Source organism: Salvia miltiorrhiza, chromosome 4 (assembly GCF_028751815.1).
Source record: "Salvia miltiorrhiza cultivar Shanhuang (shh) chromosome 4, IMPLAD_Smil_shh, whole genome shotgun sequence".
In the NCBI taxonomy this organism is placed as follows: domain Eukaryota; kingdom Viridiplantae; phylum Streptophyta; class Magnoliopsida; order Lamiales; family Lamiaceae; genus Salvia; species Salvia miltiorrhiza.
Genome location: NC_080390.1, coordinates 39,923,526 through 39,939,909, shown reverse-complemented (window position 1 = coordinate 39,939,909; position 16,384 = coordinate 39,923,526). Strand labels below are relative to the sequence as shown.

General features: G+C 36.1%; 1 protein-coding gene and 1 long non-coding RNA gene across 2 annotated transcripts; one reads left to right on the top strand and one right to left on the bottom strand.

The window, feature by feature from the left end:
• The first annotated feature begins 3,799 nt into the window (after positions 1-3,799).
• On the top strand, positions 3,800-6,948 carry LOC131021630 (uncharacterized). Its single transcript, XR_009101016.1, has 2 exons — positions 3,800-4,200; positions 6,723-6,948. It is a non-coding gene; the product is annotated as an uncharacterized LOC131021630 (long non-coding RNA).
• Positions 6,949-10,218: 3,270 nt separating this feature from the next.
• On the bottom strand, positions 10,219-16,096 carry LOC131021629 (beta-galactosidase 3-like). Its single transcript, XM_057950883.1, has 19 exons — positions 15,618-16,096; positions 15,449-15,544; positions 15,246-15,358; positions 14,992-15,058; positions 14,727-14,819; positions 14,472-14,615; positions 14,171-14,259; positions 13,979-14,084; positions 13,791-13,878; positions 13,289-13,407; positions 13,040-13,204; positions 12,739-12,917; positions 12,375-12,484; positions 12,165-12,274; positions 11,864-11,974; positions 11,663-11,776; positions 11,378-11,580; positions 10,921-11,257; positions 10,219-10,813 (listed from the first exon to the last, which is right to left on the bottom strand). The coding sequence occupies exons 1-19, from the start codon at positions 15,789-15,791 to the stop codon at positions 10,694-10,696; spliced, it is 2,538 nt and encodes an 845-aa protein (XP_057806866.1). The 5' UTR covers positions 15,792-16,096; the 3' UTR covers positions 10,219-10,693.
• Positions 16,097-16,384: the final 288 nt, after the last annotated feature.

The window sequence follows — 16,384 nt, the reverse complement described above, 5'->3', positions numbered from 1 at the left end:
GCTGATTATCGAAGTTTGATGCAAGGAAAGAAATCGGTTGTAGAGTATAATCGAGAATTCTGTGAGCTATCACGATATGCTCATCAGAAGATGGATACTGATGATGAGATGTCTGAGTTTTATGTGCCAGTTTAAGGCAGAACTTTAAGGTAGTATGGGCAAGTTATTGGATGCACCAGTTAGAATCCTGTTTAATACAGGAGCCTCGCATTCTTTAAGTGTTTGAAGCATGTTACCTTCAAACTCGAACCAAAACGAGCTAGTCCCAAGTTGAGAGTAATCACTCCTGTAGGAAGAGCTACTACAGTTTCTCACATGATTTCTAACTTAGAGCTTGAGTTAGGACCACTAAAGATGAAAGCAAGAACCTTGCACTTAATGCCTATGTGGAACGTAGACATTATTCTAAGGATGGACTGGTTAGCAGAAAACTTTGCCCCGATTGATTGTAAGAAGAGACAGATAACTTTCCAACCACCTGGGAAGGAACAGACATGTTTTCACGACATTGATAGAAAGAAGAGAATTTCAATCATTTCGGCACTTCAGGCATCGAAATTGGTAAAGAAGAAAGGAGCACAAGCTTACCTAGTTTACTTGAATGATGAAGGAGAATCAAGTAAAAACTTTGAGAATGTAGTAGTGGTAAGGGAATATAGAGATGTATTTCCCGAGGTCTTACCAGGATTGCCACCAACAAGACAGTTGGAGTTCACTATCGACCTAGAACCTGGATCAGCACTAGTGTCGAAGGCACCCTATAGAATGGCGCCTAAGGAGCTACAAGAGCTGAAGATTCAGCTGCAAGAATTGCTCGAGTTAGGTTTTATTTGACCTAGTGTCTTTCCCGTGGGGAGCACCAGTCCTTTTTGTCAAAAAGAAGGATGACACGTTGAGAATGTGCATAGATTATCGAGAACTGAATAAATTGACACTCAAGAACAAATATGCTTTACCGAGGATAGACGACTTGTTTGATCAATTAAGAGGAGCGAGCTTTTTCTTAAAAGTTGACTTGAGATCAGATTACCACCAGTTGAAACTTTGACAGGAGGATACACCTAAGACAGCTTTTAAAATGAGGTATGAGAACTATGAGTTCATAGTTATGCCATTCGGTTTGACGAAGGCACCAGTAGTTTTCATGGATCACATGAATCGAGTGTTCCATCAATAACTGGATAAATTTATCCTAGTTTTCATAGATGATATTCTCATCTATTCGAAGAATGAGAAGGAGCGCCAAAACATTTGAGAACGATGTTGGAAACGCTAAGAGTTGAGAAGCTTTTTGCCAAATTCACCAAGTGCGAGTTTTGGTTGAACGAAGTAACTTTTCTAGGACATATTGTATCATCCGAAGGAATTAAAGTTGACCCCGTCAAGGTACAAGTTGTACATGAGTAAAGATCACCAACTACGCCTAACGAGATTCGCAACTTTTTAGGTTTAGCAGGATACTATCAGAGGTTTATTAAAGGATTTTCCATGATAGCAAGACCGAGAAAAGAAGTTAAGTACAATTGGAAAGAGGAGTGTAAAGAGAGTTTTTAAGAGCTTAAAGGAAATTGACTACAGCACCAGTGCTGATAGTCCTAGAAATGGATAAAGAGTATACCATCTACGCAGATGCGTTAAAGAGTGGGCTAGGATGTGTTTTGATGCAAGAAGAAAGAGTTATAGTCTATGCATCACGATAACTTAGACCCCACGAGATAAATTATCCAACGCATGATTTAGAGCTTGCAGCCGTTGTGCATGCCCTGAAAATTTGGAGACATCATCTCTACGGAGTTAGATGTGAGATTTTCACGGACCACAAAACTTTGAAATACTTTTTCAAGCATAAGGATATTAACATGAGGCAAATGAGATGGCTCGAATTAGTAAAGGATGTTAACTGCGACATTAACTATCACCCTGGCAAGGCCAATGTAGTAGCCGATGCATTGAGCCGAAAGGTCTCGTCAAAGTTAGGATGTCTTCTCACGAGAGAGGATGAGCTTATAAAGGACTTTGACAAGATGAGGATAGAGATGATAAAACCACCAGGGACGATAGCGAGTATTGTTGAGACGATGCCTAGTTTGAGGAAAATGGTGATTGAAGCACAAGGAAAGATGAGACAATGAACAAGTTACGAGAAAGGATAAGAGCAGGAGATCTCAAGAGCTACAAAAAAAAAAAAAAAAAAATCAGACAATGCTATCTTATTTGAGGGGAGAAGATGCATTCCCCGCGATGATGAACTTAAGAATACGATCATGAGTGAGACTCATGACACGCCTTACACCGCCCACCCAGGAGGCACACAGATGTATCAGGTTGTGGAAAAAAAAAAGAGATTTTTGTGGGACGGAATGAAACGAGACATAGCTTTGTTTGTAGAGCGATGCTTAGCTTGTCAGCAAGTGAAAGCATTACACCAACGACCCTATGGGAAGTTAAAACCGTTGGAGATTCCCGAGTAGAAATGGGATCACATAACGATGGATTTTGTGACAGCTTTACCCAAAAGTCAAAGAGAAAATACAGCAATTTGGGTGATTGTAGATCGACTAACAAAATCTGCACATTTCATACCGATCCTAATCGCGTATGGACCAGATAAGTTAGCACAATTGTACGTTCGTGAGATTATAAGATTGCTTTGAGTACCGATGTAAGATCACCTCAGAAAGAGATCAATAAAAAAAAAAATTTACATCACGTTTTTGGATGAGTTACAGAAAGAGTTGGGTACAAGGATGAATTTTAGCATAGCAGACGATAGAAGATATGATAAGAACTACTATCCTTGATAGAGGAGTACATCAGGAGAATGTGTTGCCACTAATTGAGTTTGCCTATAAGATGTGAGACAAAGTTTCGAGATTGGAGACAAAGTTTTCTTGAAGGTTTCACCCTCAAAAGGGGATGAATAGATTTGGAGTTAAAGGACAGCTTAGACCCAGAGTTATAAGTCCTTACGAGATATTGCAAAAGATAGGTCCAATAGCGTACAGGTTGGCTTTGCCACCTAGCTTTGGAAATGTGCATAACGTGTTTCACGTGTCACAATTGAGAGGATATATATTTTCGACCCAAACCATGTGGTTTACTAAGAAGAAATGATCTTAGAACCAGACTTGAGTTATGAAGAGAGACCTCAGATGATGCTAGATCATAAAATTCGGCAATTGAGTAATAAGTCGATTGCATTGGATAAGGTCCAATGGAGATATGATAGTTAGAAAGAAGTGGAAAGAGAGCTTGAGGATAAGATGTGAGAGAAGTACCCGAAACATTTACAGGAGGTACAAATTTCGGGACGAAATTTATTTTAAGGGGGAGGGTATGTAACACCCGGGCTTTTGATGACGTGTTAATTGCTTAAGTTTGAGTAATTAGGGTTTAGATCCCTTGTTTGATTTACTTTGTAAAGAGATGAAGAGTTATATGAAGTTTTGTTGTTATATTTTAAAGATGTTGAGATGTTCTTTTGATGATGTGAGGATGATGTGGGATTTTATATCCGTATTTGAGTTTGAGTATTTGAATAATTCTAGATAACTATTTGAATGAGAACGGTGAACTCGGAAGTGAAATCTGAGTCCGTTAAGACGTTTTTGAAATTTTTGACTTTTTGACGATGAATAGTAAAGTACGGCTATTTCGTCTTTTTGTCGACTTTCAAAATCTTACGTGCACGTCGTCGAGAAATATTCTTAGTTTTTCGATACGAGTCCAATAATGAAAGTTTTTATTTTTGGACGACGAGTGAATAGTAAATCGGGATTTCTCAATAAACGTGTAAATCTCGTTTATCAGAATTTCGAGAACGAGCTTGTATTTTCTATATTTATATAGAATTACGAGTGTAATAAAAGTGAGTAGGAGTTGAGAGGGCGAGTAACGAAGAGTATGGGTAGTTAGTCGTTAAAACGAGACGAGACGAAACGAGATATTTAACGACTAACGGGTTAATATCCTAAATATCTAACCTACCCTACCCCTAACCACCCCCCCAACCGCCCAAACTCACTCACTCACACATATTACACGTTTGTTTCAGCCAAACACTTTTAACTCACACACACAACACCTAAAACACACACTAAACTCACGCATAACACCATTGTTGAGGAGTTGGAGCTTTTGACCTCCGATTTGAGCACCGAGACGAGCGCCGATCATCTTTTCGATCACGTATCTAAGTAGGTAAGATCTCTACCTACGTTTTGATGGTTTTCTTTTCGATTTTCGTCGACGTCGAAAAACGTCGATTCTCGACTTTATTTTGGAACGACGTCGGATCGTCGTGAAATTTTAGTATGTTGTTCTTGGGTAGATGTTGAGCATGTTTAATGAAGGGAGTAAGAACGGAACGAACCGTAGCTATGAAACCCATGAGGGCAGCCCCGTTTTTCACATATTAGCTTGTCTTTCGATTTTTGTTTGATCGTTTTGACTTGATATTTGTGCTTAGGGGTATGCTAGAATCGATATATATTAAATTCGTATTTTTCCAAGCACGAAAATTGTATAAATTTTTAGAGTATGATTATTTAAATTCGTGAAGTTAGAGACGTTGCATAATGAATATTATTGCGTATATGTGTTCTACGATATCACATGAGCATGCTAATTGATTTACAATTTATGGATGATAATTGTTGAACGAAATTAAAACTGGAATTCTGTCAAAATTTTACAGCAGTTTCAAGCTTATGTTTCGATGAGTTTTCATTGCTTGATGGCTCTGAAATTTTAGTATGTTTATCTATGATATGTGTATTTCGTTGCTGCAAAATTTCATGTCTTTTGGATGATGTTTGCTATTTTAAAGATATTTTGAAAAATCCTTGACAGAATCTGTCAACTATTGGTAGACTTCACAAAAACGTTTATATCTATTAATCCATGAAGGATTTTGCATCACCGTTTTTTTTAAACGAAACTAGACTTCAATACTTTTCTAAAAACATAAGATTTCAATTTTTATGACCTCTGAAACAGAGCAGTTTATTATTTCAAAAATGCCCTGTTCTGCTGTCATATTTGTCCAACAGTAAAAGTGTATGAGTTTCATTGTTTATTTGGCAGATCATATGAACGTTTTCTCTTGTGAAATTTTAACCAAATCTTCAAGGATACCTTTAGTTTTGGATGATTAAATTTGATGGAATTTTATTAAGGTTTGCCTTGGTTTCTAATGGCCTAAACAAAATTGGCAGAAACTGTCAATCTTTGACAGCCTGCACTAAAAGAGCAATATCTCCAAAAACCTTTAACCTTTTTGGTTAACTACCATTTTTAGAGTGAACTACACTTCATGAAGTTTTTGAGATCAATTGGTATGAGAGTTTATGATGATTGAGTTGGTTGTTATGAATTTTTAAAGATGACACAAAAACAGCAAAACTTTCTAGAAAATAACTTGATTATATTTGTTTTGATGGATGATACGATATGACTAAATGGTGTGAGTTGTGAGAGTTATGATTAACGCACATAAATGTTGGTATCTGACACTCGAACAATTGGTGTCGAGTATAAATGATAGTTTACTGATAAAGAGTTTTGATGATTTTGAATTGTTTGGTTTGCGTTGAAAAGATGTCAAGATGTTAAGTTTTGAGTCGAGAGACGAGTTCACGTAGTGAGATTCACGCGTTGAAATCTCGTGGTTGACATTATATATGAATAGGTCATGCCGAAATTTTTAGTGAAATTAGGATTTGAGCATAGTCAATTCTTGTTGACCCGTGACTCAAATACATGCTTAATGGATAGTTTAACTTCTAATTGGTTAATTAGACGAGATGAGAGCGAATAGATCTGCTAAGAAAGTGGACTTTTCGATGTGTTAAATATTTCTTTTAATTGAAGAGCTGCTAATTATAACATAAGGATGTTATAATTAATGAGTAATGACGAGAGATAATAATTGTTATATTGATTAACAATCAAGAGAGATGAACATTAGAGATACTAATGTTTCATAAAAGAGATTAGATTATTGATCGAGGTTTCTTTTATAACTTCTCACCAATTCTTCATAACGATGAAGGTCCTTTTGGGAAGTAACGACTTGAGGGAGAGAGTGACGTTACTCATTGATACAGAGACACAACGAGGTGGGTATTACTTTTACTATACGTATATAGAGATCCCCTGCGTGTCGTAGGCCTCTTATACGAATGAATGCATGAGATGATTTAACTGTTAATTTCAGTTTTATATATCTATCAAACGAGTTTAATGCTATCTTTGAACAAGTTATTTCGTTACAAATCTTTGAACTGGAAAATATTACAACTGTTGTCTTGCCATAAAATGTTTAAATTTTAGTATGATATCTATCTGCTTTGGCTTTGCCAATGATGCAATCGAATTCGGGTCCTGAGCAGTTGATAGCTATCCTGCCAGGGCTAGTGTACACCAGTGACCGTGAGTCATCTAGCGGGTTGGCCGGTCAAGTGACCGTGAGAGGTGGCCACCTCTCCGGCACACAGTTTCAGATATGATAGATTACAAAAGAACTTAGTCTGATCAGACGAACTTTAAGAATCACAAATGAACTTAGTAAGCTTGGGCCTTTTTAGCGAAAAACTCCCTTGCTGTACTGTTTATGATGGCATGACAATTTACAGTTTTGAAGCATGTATTTTTATACCTAGGCATACGTGCCCACTGAGTGCTTTTGTACTCAGCCCTGCATATGTTTTCTAAATGTGCAGGTTGAGCTGATGTGATGATGGTGCTGCAATGAGCGGAGTCTCCAGGGTTGTTAATAAATAGTTAACCTGTCTAGAATATGTCTTCATACATATGTCTAGCTACTTTCCGCTGCAAGATGTTGTTGATGTTATAGTATGTTATGTCATACTTTGAGTCTTAAGAGAATGGTTTCATACGATGTATAACTTGATTAATGATATTAATTAAGTTTTATGCTGTCTTTCATAGACTGTTTTCAATTGAGTATTAATGAATAAAAATGACGAGTTTTATTAAGATGAGTAAGTTTTACGGCTATAAATGACGCCCCTTTTCTTCCCCTTCTTCTTTAACCACATCCCTAGTCGTGGATCACTCGGCCTAACTATCCATAGTTAGGGCGGGCTGTGACATATTCGGCTTTTGATACATTGCGAACTTGTTTCTGATTTTTCTAAATTATTCGGGATAATTATGTTATTGATTTCGACCTATGTGTGTATTTATGTACTTTTCATTGTTTTTGTTGGATTTCTTAGGACTTTTTCAGTGCTTGTTCGTAAACACTATTTATTTAATTTGTTATGTTCTTTTTTGTTTTTGGGTGTATTTGCAGCGTAATTTTTTGACGAACCCAAATAGCAGATTAAAGATTTACTTCATTTTGCTATTTTTTCAATAAACTTAAATTTGTATTGTTGCGAACATATGAATTTTTATTGATGATTGTAGTTTTGTTTGTGTATATGGTCGAAGAACAGATTTACCGGAGAGATTGGGATGCTGGGTTCTGAATAAGTTCAATCCTCAAACTTTTGAACTTGAAGTTGATGCAAGGAGGAGGTTCAAGGTTACAGAAAGTGATGTTCACCGAGAGTTTTTGATTGTTCATCACACTTTTTGTATGTTCATCAAAATTTTCTTTTGTTCTTTTTCTTAATGGTTGAGATTTATCATTTATTTTAACGATTGCATTCTTCCATTGAGATTTCTCTATGATATTATGTATCAAAATCGATGCCCTTATAAACTAGAGGGAACATATATTTGTATATTAATTTTCATAAAAAAATTCATAGATAATTTTTTATATGAATCAATTATCTGTCAAAAATCTTAATACTTCACTCAGCATATTTGTCTATTCAATTAAACGGAACAAACAAATTTATAGGTAAGCTTTTTTTTGGTGCAAAAAAAATAAACAAAGTGCGATAAGTTCATTAAAAAGTATTAAATACGTTAAAAAAATTGCCATTATGTTCATAGAAAATTGAGATTAAAAAAATTTGTCATTATGTTCAAAAAAAATAAACAAAGTGCTATAAGTTCATCATAATTAATAAATTATTCATTGCAAAAATTGAGTTATGTTCATTTAAAAAATGAGAGTTGTTCATGAAAGTTCAAAGGATATAACTATTTGTTCGTACAAAACGTATTAAAAATTCATTATACTAAACGAAAAATATAATTTCATCAATCCGGGAAACTCTAGCAAAGTTTAAATGATATAACTATTTGCTCAACAAATTACGTTCAAATTAGTAAAATACGTTCATCAAATCAGTAAAATACGTTCATCATAATTAATACACTATTCATTTAGAGAATGAGATTTGGTAAGTTAGAAAATGAGATTTGTTCATTAAAGTAAGAAGGATATAACTATATATTTGTTCATACAAAAATGTATTAAAAATTTGTATTGAATAAATTTGTTCCAACTTCGACTATGGGGAGCTATACGCTATAGGGGCTACTATCTACTACAAGAATGGATCTGCACATTTTTCCAATAATTAATCAAAGTTAGGTACTTGAATAAATTTGAATCATCAATATTGAATTTTCTTTATTCGATTAATAACAAAGTGGTATTCGATGAATTCCTTATCCTTAGATATCCTCATACTTATGAGGTGCAGTATCTAGGTAGTTTATGAAGTTCATTAAAATATATAATAAGTTCATCCAACTTGTGAAATTTCAATGCAGGGAAATGTTAAGTTCATAATGTTTTTCTTGGATTTCTGGTTTCATTTTTTTATGGGTTTGAATCTTATTTCAGTGAAAGTTAATTATAGTTTGCTATATATTTATGTTGAACTTGTTCGAATCGTTTGTTGAACATATAATATTTATTGAATTTTCACTCATTTTGAAAAATTCAAAGTTTATTTATGTTGAACTTGTTTATTGGATTTGTCGAACATACAATATTTACTGAACTATATGAACCCAAATATCAAACATTTGCTAATAATTCAAATTGAATTCGAACATAAACATATAATAACTTGTGAACTTTAATGATAGATTTGAATATGAAGTTAAACAATAATATTCACTCTCAATAATATGAACATATAGACGCAGAAATCATCTGAATAATTACAATAATTGTGCGCCGAAAAGCTATTCTAATGCAATATCAAATATTTGATATAAGCATATCACGCTAATTTAGGGAGGAATAATATATTCCTTAAATAAATTGAATCTTTTAATCATTAAATATGGGAATTCGGTTAAGATTAAATGTTGATTTACGAAATGAGCCTTCATTATTCATATGAGGGCCGAATCCTTCCTATAATTTGGCTGAAAGTTTGATGAAAATTGACCACACGATTAAGTGATATGGAGGGCCAAGATTACTTCTCTCTTCTTTCTTACATTTAGGCCTTCTTCATTGAACCTTTGCATATATATATATATATATATATATATATATATATATTCATCAATTTCATATATATTTAATTTAAATTTAATGATATTAATAAAATTTAATCTACTACTTAATGAAATAATGAAATTATTCTATAACTAAAATTATCATTAATAATTCAAATAAAACGAAAGACCTACACATAAATACTATCACATAATCATATAACATTTACACATAAACAATTTATACGTTATTCTCTTTTTTTTTTTTTTTTTTGAATGGAAGTTTATTCGTTATTCTCATTTATCATGGAAGATAGTATTCTTACTGGATCTCAACCTGCTATATATAAATTGTTTCACAACTTTAAATGGTTATACTAACTTGTTTATCTTAAACCTTTTTTTACATATAATACATCAGATTACAACTCTCGTCGTGGCCTTTATTTTAAATTACATATTGAATATATTTTCATTAACGGCATGATTTTACGAAAGAGTAAAATTATAGAAAATAAAATTGATATCTAACTGTAAATTTATACTCCCTCCATTCCACCTCACTTGGCCTAATTTTTTTCGACATGGTTATTAAGGAGAGTAAGATTGTAGTATAAAGATATATGTCTTAAAATGAAAAGACCACACTTATTATGAACAGACGAAAATGACAACAAAATCATAGTTATCGTGGATCGTGGGAGTATAATTTAAGATGGAAAGGGAAGTGGCCTTCCCGGTGCATGTCGCAAATCCTTGCTGCAAGAGTTACATTGTCTTACAAAATAGAGGAAGAAGAAAGAATTCAACCACAAACATTGCAATTAGAAATGAATGTAGTAAAGGAAAACAAATCATCATAGGCGTATTCAGGTCAATCAAATCAGTAGGCAATAATAACTACACAAATTCAATAATTAAAAGAAAAAAAAAATGAGGAACAAGTTCACACTAGAGACATGAAATCTCTCCACACTTAATCACTTTAACCACTTGAAAGCAGAAGCTGCAGCAGCCGTGGTTCATATTTTCCTGTTAAAATGGGAAAAATGACCACAACTTGAGCTTCATTCAGGACTTGCACTTTTCAAGTCCACCAATCCACAATCTATCCTATACTATCATACAGGTTCTCCTTAGGCACCTGTATAAGTCAAATCTACCTAGCTTTGCACGACCGATGCTTGCCAGAATCGGGCATGAAATAGCCGCAGCTCACAAATCATAAATACTCATAAAAAAGCTACCTTTCCAGTGACATTTCCTATAGTATCTCACTCTTTTTCGCCTTTGTTTGCTCGATCTATGCTGGTTAGTTCGAAGGGGAACATATTGCTTCAACTGACAGCCGCTTTAGCACATTCGGACATGGATCATGCCCAAAGTTACTGTTGGATATTGTCACAGTGCATCTCTGCTGCCCAATGCACTTCTGCAAGGTTCAAAGAAATCAAACAGTTTGAGCATTGAATAAGATAATGCCTTATATATATAGAGAGAGATAATCTCCTGCAGTTTAAAGGAAAGAAGGAAGTATACCTTCTCTAAGATGGCATATGAAGTTGAAGCATGGCAAGCTCCTTGCTGGAAGTTACCACAGGTTCCAAGAGGAGTTCCGAAGCTTGCAAACTTAATGGAAGAAATGGACTGTCCAGGAGCACAGCGCAGATGAACCTTGGGTTTGTGGAACTCTTCAGGCTGGCCGTAGCTTTCTATTTGCCAGTTCTTAATGTTAGGGTGATACTCAGCAACGTCAGCACAAACGCTGGTTAGTGACCTCTTGACAAGAGCGATCCTCGTGGGATCTCCTCCAAGTTCTTCAAAAAGTACCACCACATTTTCGGTTGGTTTTAGCCAAGAACGTGGTAGATGATACCTGAAAGAGTAGTCGTTTTTCAGCCTCAACTCGTAACTTCTGATTCTTTTTCTTTTGTTATGCCGTACATTCATTCATGCATCGACATGCTAATTAATAAAAGTTCGAATCAAGACCTACCATCTTTGAGTTGGTTGCCCACACCCGAGTTGGCACTTGGTTGGCCGGAAACTTCCCGTGTAACTACATCCATTGCAATCACCGGTGGCATAAGCAGTCCAGTATCTTCCCAGACTCTGGCCATTCACCCACAATTGGCCTTTGCCCATGCTACTCATGTCCAAAGCCAATGGCTCATCTCCATCTGGTGCTTCAAAATAGGCCTGCAGAGTTTGAACAGAACAAATTCACGATGCAAGTCTCTTGTCGACCAGGGTCTATACTTCATTGAGTATTTTGTTGTACCTTATGCCATGTCAAAGGCTGCTGCCTCTGGGCTATTAGTGAACCTTGCATCCACTCAACTGAGGAGAAACTGTTTGGAGAGACAAGATTCATAGCTTCTCCCTTAAGACCAACCTACTCAGGAGACGATCATGAGAGAGCGGTCCTAAACCTAAGACATTATGGTGGAAAATTATGATGTCAGTCGTCACGTATATATACCTGGTAAGTCCATTTTGCCCAGGACAAATCCAATTTTCCGTGGTCAAGTCCTAGCAATGCAACGGGACCCAAGATTCCAGTGTTCCATGACTCATAATGTCCGCCAACATTCTCCAATTTAAAAGACACAAATGTCAGGTAGATTCGCAAGCGTAAGAGCTCATAAATGATAGATGAGCTAGTAGAAATACCCTTATATATGTAATCAAATCAAATGTTTAACAGTTTAAGTAACTAGTTATACACTAATTATATGAAATAAGAATGTGTCTATTAAAGATAAATGATCAAAAGCACTAACTGGCAATCCAACGGCCACACTCAGGAGACTAATCTTGTTAGATCCAGCATGAAAGTTAACTTTTCCCTTAAACATAAATCTCCTGTTTTGCCTCGTGCCAGAAGCAGAACCTAGACAACACAATTAGCATGACATAGATAATTAGCCTTATGTAAAGAAATGTAATATGACGTGTAAGGCCTTGAAAAATTACAGAAGCAGATTATCTACCAGAGAGCTGTCCGTTCACAAAAACATGCAGAGCATGACCAGTTGACTGAACAATAAGAGTTGGGAGCTCCCCACCTTGCAGAAAGGACTCTGATGAACCAATATCAACACTGCCAACACAGAGAAGAACACTAAATATAGTTAACTCTATCACAAGGGACACAATATTGCGTAAGTATCCGAGTTTCATATCCATATAGGCATAACAAAAGAATCACTAGCATGATACAAGTGTTACTTAATTTGAGAATTGCCAACCTCCAAATGATTTGTAAAAAGTGGCCCAGCTAGAAAAAATTTGCAAGTAATATACATATAATAAGAAGCGGTGGACACAAGTGGTTCACTTGCCAATTCAACTTACCTAGTTGTATACCAGAGATAATCGGTCGCATCTCTTGTAACATTTATCTGCTCCAAGAGACCAACAGCAGTGAAGGTTGAGCTGTCATCAAGAGAAGTTAAATCTTCGTTGAATGTTTCCCAGGAGAACACTTCTTTATTAGTCGGTAGCATTTCCATTTGTGATGTTTGAACTCCAACCTGCGATTCAGACAATAAAATCTCATCTCAGGGAGAGAAATTAAGAATAAAAGATACTTAGTTGCATAAAGTAATAAAGTCTCTACGAGAACCGGCCTATCACTGTAATGAATATTACATACTTTGGCTGTATTAAAGACAACGTTTCTGCAGTCAGGAAGGATGCTAATGGACCAAGGCGGCAGGTTGTAGTGCATGTTATTGAACATAACTCTCACCACAGACTTAGTATCATAATTAGAAAGAAATGCTGCACAATCGCCTGACTCTGAAGTGTATACATGAGCCTGAAAGAAAAATGAATAAATATTCAGAGGACAGCTGTCAAAAATGGCAACTGCATCTGGCGACAGAAGGTAAGAGGTAGAAACCTGCTGAAGGCTCCCTAGAGAAGTCACCACGGGATCTGCTGAAACTAGAGCTTTCTCACATAATTTGACAGCTCTATGCAGTTCCTTCAAATGGCCATATTTAGGTTGTTGGATCAAACCTGTCAGGTTAAAACAGCAAGCATTGAGTTTGCTTGGTGGTGTCAAATTTGAATACAACTCAAAAGGGCATAAACAATCATCACACTGTTTTTTGCGCCTTAAGCTCAAGCCATACAGGAGAAAGCCTTGTTAAGAGCGACTTCTTTTATTAGTAAAAAACTTTTAACTAGGTTCCTCTCCTGATTAAGAAATCAAATAGATTTTTCTCAGGCACCCACAAACAACCTCCATCAAAAGCATTTACAAATGCACCTCAGTTGTTTCTCTCTGTGCCTTAAAGAAAGATTTTGCTATTTACAATATACCCTACAATGATTATAGCAATTCCAATACAATCTAGGATTGACTTACAGAATAAAGCATGAATTAGAATTATCTGTACCATATTCATCTAGTGGAGCATCATAATCATAGCTTGTAGTAATGAAAGGGCCTCCTGCGGAGCGCCCAAAATTCGTGCCTCCATGGTACTGTTTACAAAGAACAATTGTGTTGCCATGTTAGTTAACTACCATTACTAAATTCTTTGGGAAGAATGAAGCCATGACATTGGTCAATTATGAAACCAACCATGTAATAGTTCAAAAATGAGCCTCCCTTCTGTATAAATCTAGCCACAGCAAATGCTAAATCCTGAACAGGCCTCTCATGCGTTGGACCGCCAAATTCTGTAAACCTAATTGTTGATAAAAGAGAGATTATACATGATCAATTCTGCGATTCTCCATCCAGTAAGTGATGAGAACTAAAAGATTTACTTACCAGCCACTCCAAGCTTCAGTCCACATTGTTGGCTTGTAAGGTTTGTTGGGGGTGAAAGCATCACAATAGAACCCATTGCATGTGTTAATCTGCCAACAACAGGAAAGATGAGAAATGGATGCACTGAGAATTCCAAGTCTTCTAGACAAGCAACGATTTTTTCTTATTTTACTACTTTCATCTGATATTAAAGATAAATATCTGTCTACGAGTGCCGCGAATCAAAATCCAATAAAAGCAATTAGCTAGGACCATTGAGCACTGACGGAAAATGCTGAGTTTTGCTTCAATAATTTCATACCACAGGATCTGGGGCATCTTCTTCTTTGCACATCACCCATGGAACCCCGGTGTCAAGTGCAACAGCCATGTTTGCAGCCCAAGTAGCATATTGATGGCCAGGAGCACCAAGTAGTTTCGCTTGTGGCCCATACTCATTTTCAATCTGTGTATAGACATTGACTTATCAGAACATATAACAAACAAGCAGAGAAGTAATACGAAAACCAACCTAGACAAAAGGGAAAACAGAAAATTAATCAGATGAAAACCACACCTGAGACAATATAATGGGTCCACCCTGTGATTCATACAGATTTTCACTCTTCATGAGATTAACGATTTTCTCAGCAAACCCCTTCATAGCCATCTGCCACCACAAAACCGTATAAATGTAATGCAGCTTAATAACAGTTTGACAAGGACTTCCCGTTCACAATTCTCAAATTTCATGCTTTGGAAAGGTCATATTCTATCTCCTCAACTCCTCAAAAAGAAAATAGTAACAAGCACAGAAGCAAAAGGCAGAACATTATAATAACCTTGAAAGGCTCATTATCTGTCCTGAAACTAATCCCTGGTACATATTTCAGCCACACTGGAAATCCCCTGCATATACAGAACAAGAGCATTTCAAGACACAGAACCTCAAAAATAGAATAGATAACACAATTTGTCACATTTGAAGACTAAGACCTGAAGCCAAAATGCTGGACTCAGTGGTGTGTGTGTGAAGGTGAGTTTGGAGCTTAATGGTTTGTAGGATAGATCTACACAAGATGAAAGGAATTGTTACCCAAAGTTCCATTCGGCACAAACATAAGGCCCCATACGGAGATGAACATACAACCCTGCTTTCTTAACAGTCTTCACAAACCTCACTAGATCATTTCTCCCTTCAAAGTTATACTGAAAAAAACACACACACACACAGCATTCCAACCAAATTACAACAAGAAGAGGCAAAAGGTTACAAAAATTGAGAAGAGAGAGTAGTACATTGCCAGGAGAAGGTTCGTGAACATTCCAGAACACATAAGTATCAATGACATCCAGACCTCCATCTTTAGCCTTGTTAATTAGATCTTCCCACATCTAAACACACAAATGCGACCCATAAATTCACCAGAAATCTCAAAAAAGGGGGAAAAGATTACAACTTTACTACCTCAGGAGTGCTTCTTGGGTAGTGTATGGAGCCAGAAATGAGAATTCTTCTCTGGCCATTGATGACCATGGCCTTTCTGTCATAAGTCACACTACACTGCACCGCCCCACATCCAAGGAACACCGCCATGCACGCCCAAAAAACCCACTGCGGAACTCGGTGGTTAGCCTTCATGGTTTCTCTCTCTAATTTACACCTCCCTCTCTCTCTCTCTCTAGAATGGCTCCCCTCTCCTCTTACAATGTGCAAATTGCTTGCATTATACTATTGTTGAGTTTACGAAGCCAAATCTAAGGAAGAATGTGGGAATGTGACAAGTTGGAGTGTCGGAAAACAGAAGAACTGCGAATTGTGAGAAGGGAGGGAAGAAGCAGTTGACAGGAAAATGGTGGTGCGTATTATATATACAACTTGTGTGTACAGAGAATGGTATATTAATTAATCACTGCTTAACTGTGTCTGAACTCAATACTGATTTCTCTTTTCTTTTAATTTTTGGGGTTTTGGTTAAAGCGACAATAGAAAAGGTGAGGAATAACAGATAAAGGGGGGCAAGAACGAGAAGACAGCATTGGTTATTATTATTAGTATTAGTATAATTAATATTTAATAGTAAAATCCCAGTCATAAGTAAAATTTGACTATAGATTAGCGTGAAAATTAAAGTATGGCAGTGACACTCACGCTCCCGTTCAAGCGGTCCTGGATTTCAGGGGACACTATCAACTGTTTTTTTTTTTTTTTTTTTTGAGAAACAAACACTATCA

Bases quoted from the DNA above. Each gene is read 5' to 3' on its own strand.
- LOC131021629 (XM_057950883.1), bottom strand. From the start codon at position 15,791: ATGAAGGCTAACCACCGAGTTCCGCAGTGGGTTTTTTGGGCGTGCATG. The intron at 13,408-13,790 runs GTACAGATAATT...TTAACCTGACAG, and splicing joins TGCTCCACTAGATGAATATG to GTTTGATCCAACAACCTAAA. The intron at 11,777-11,863 runs GTATATATACGT...TCTCCTGAGTAG, and splicing joins GGGCAAAATGGACTTACCAG to GTTGGTCTTAAGGGAGAAGC.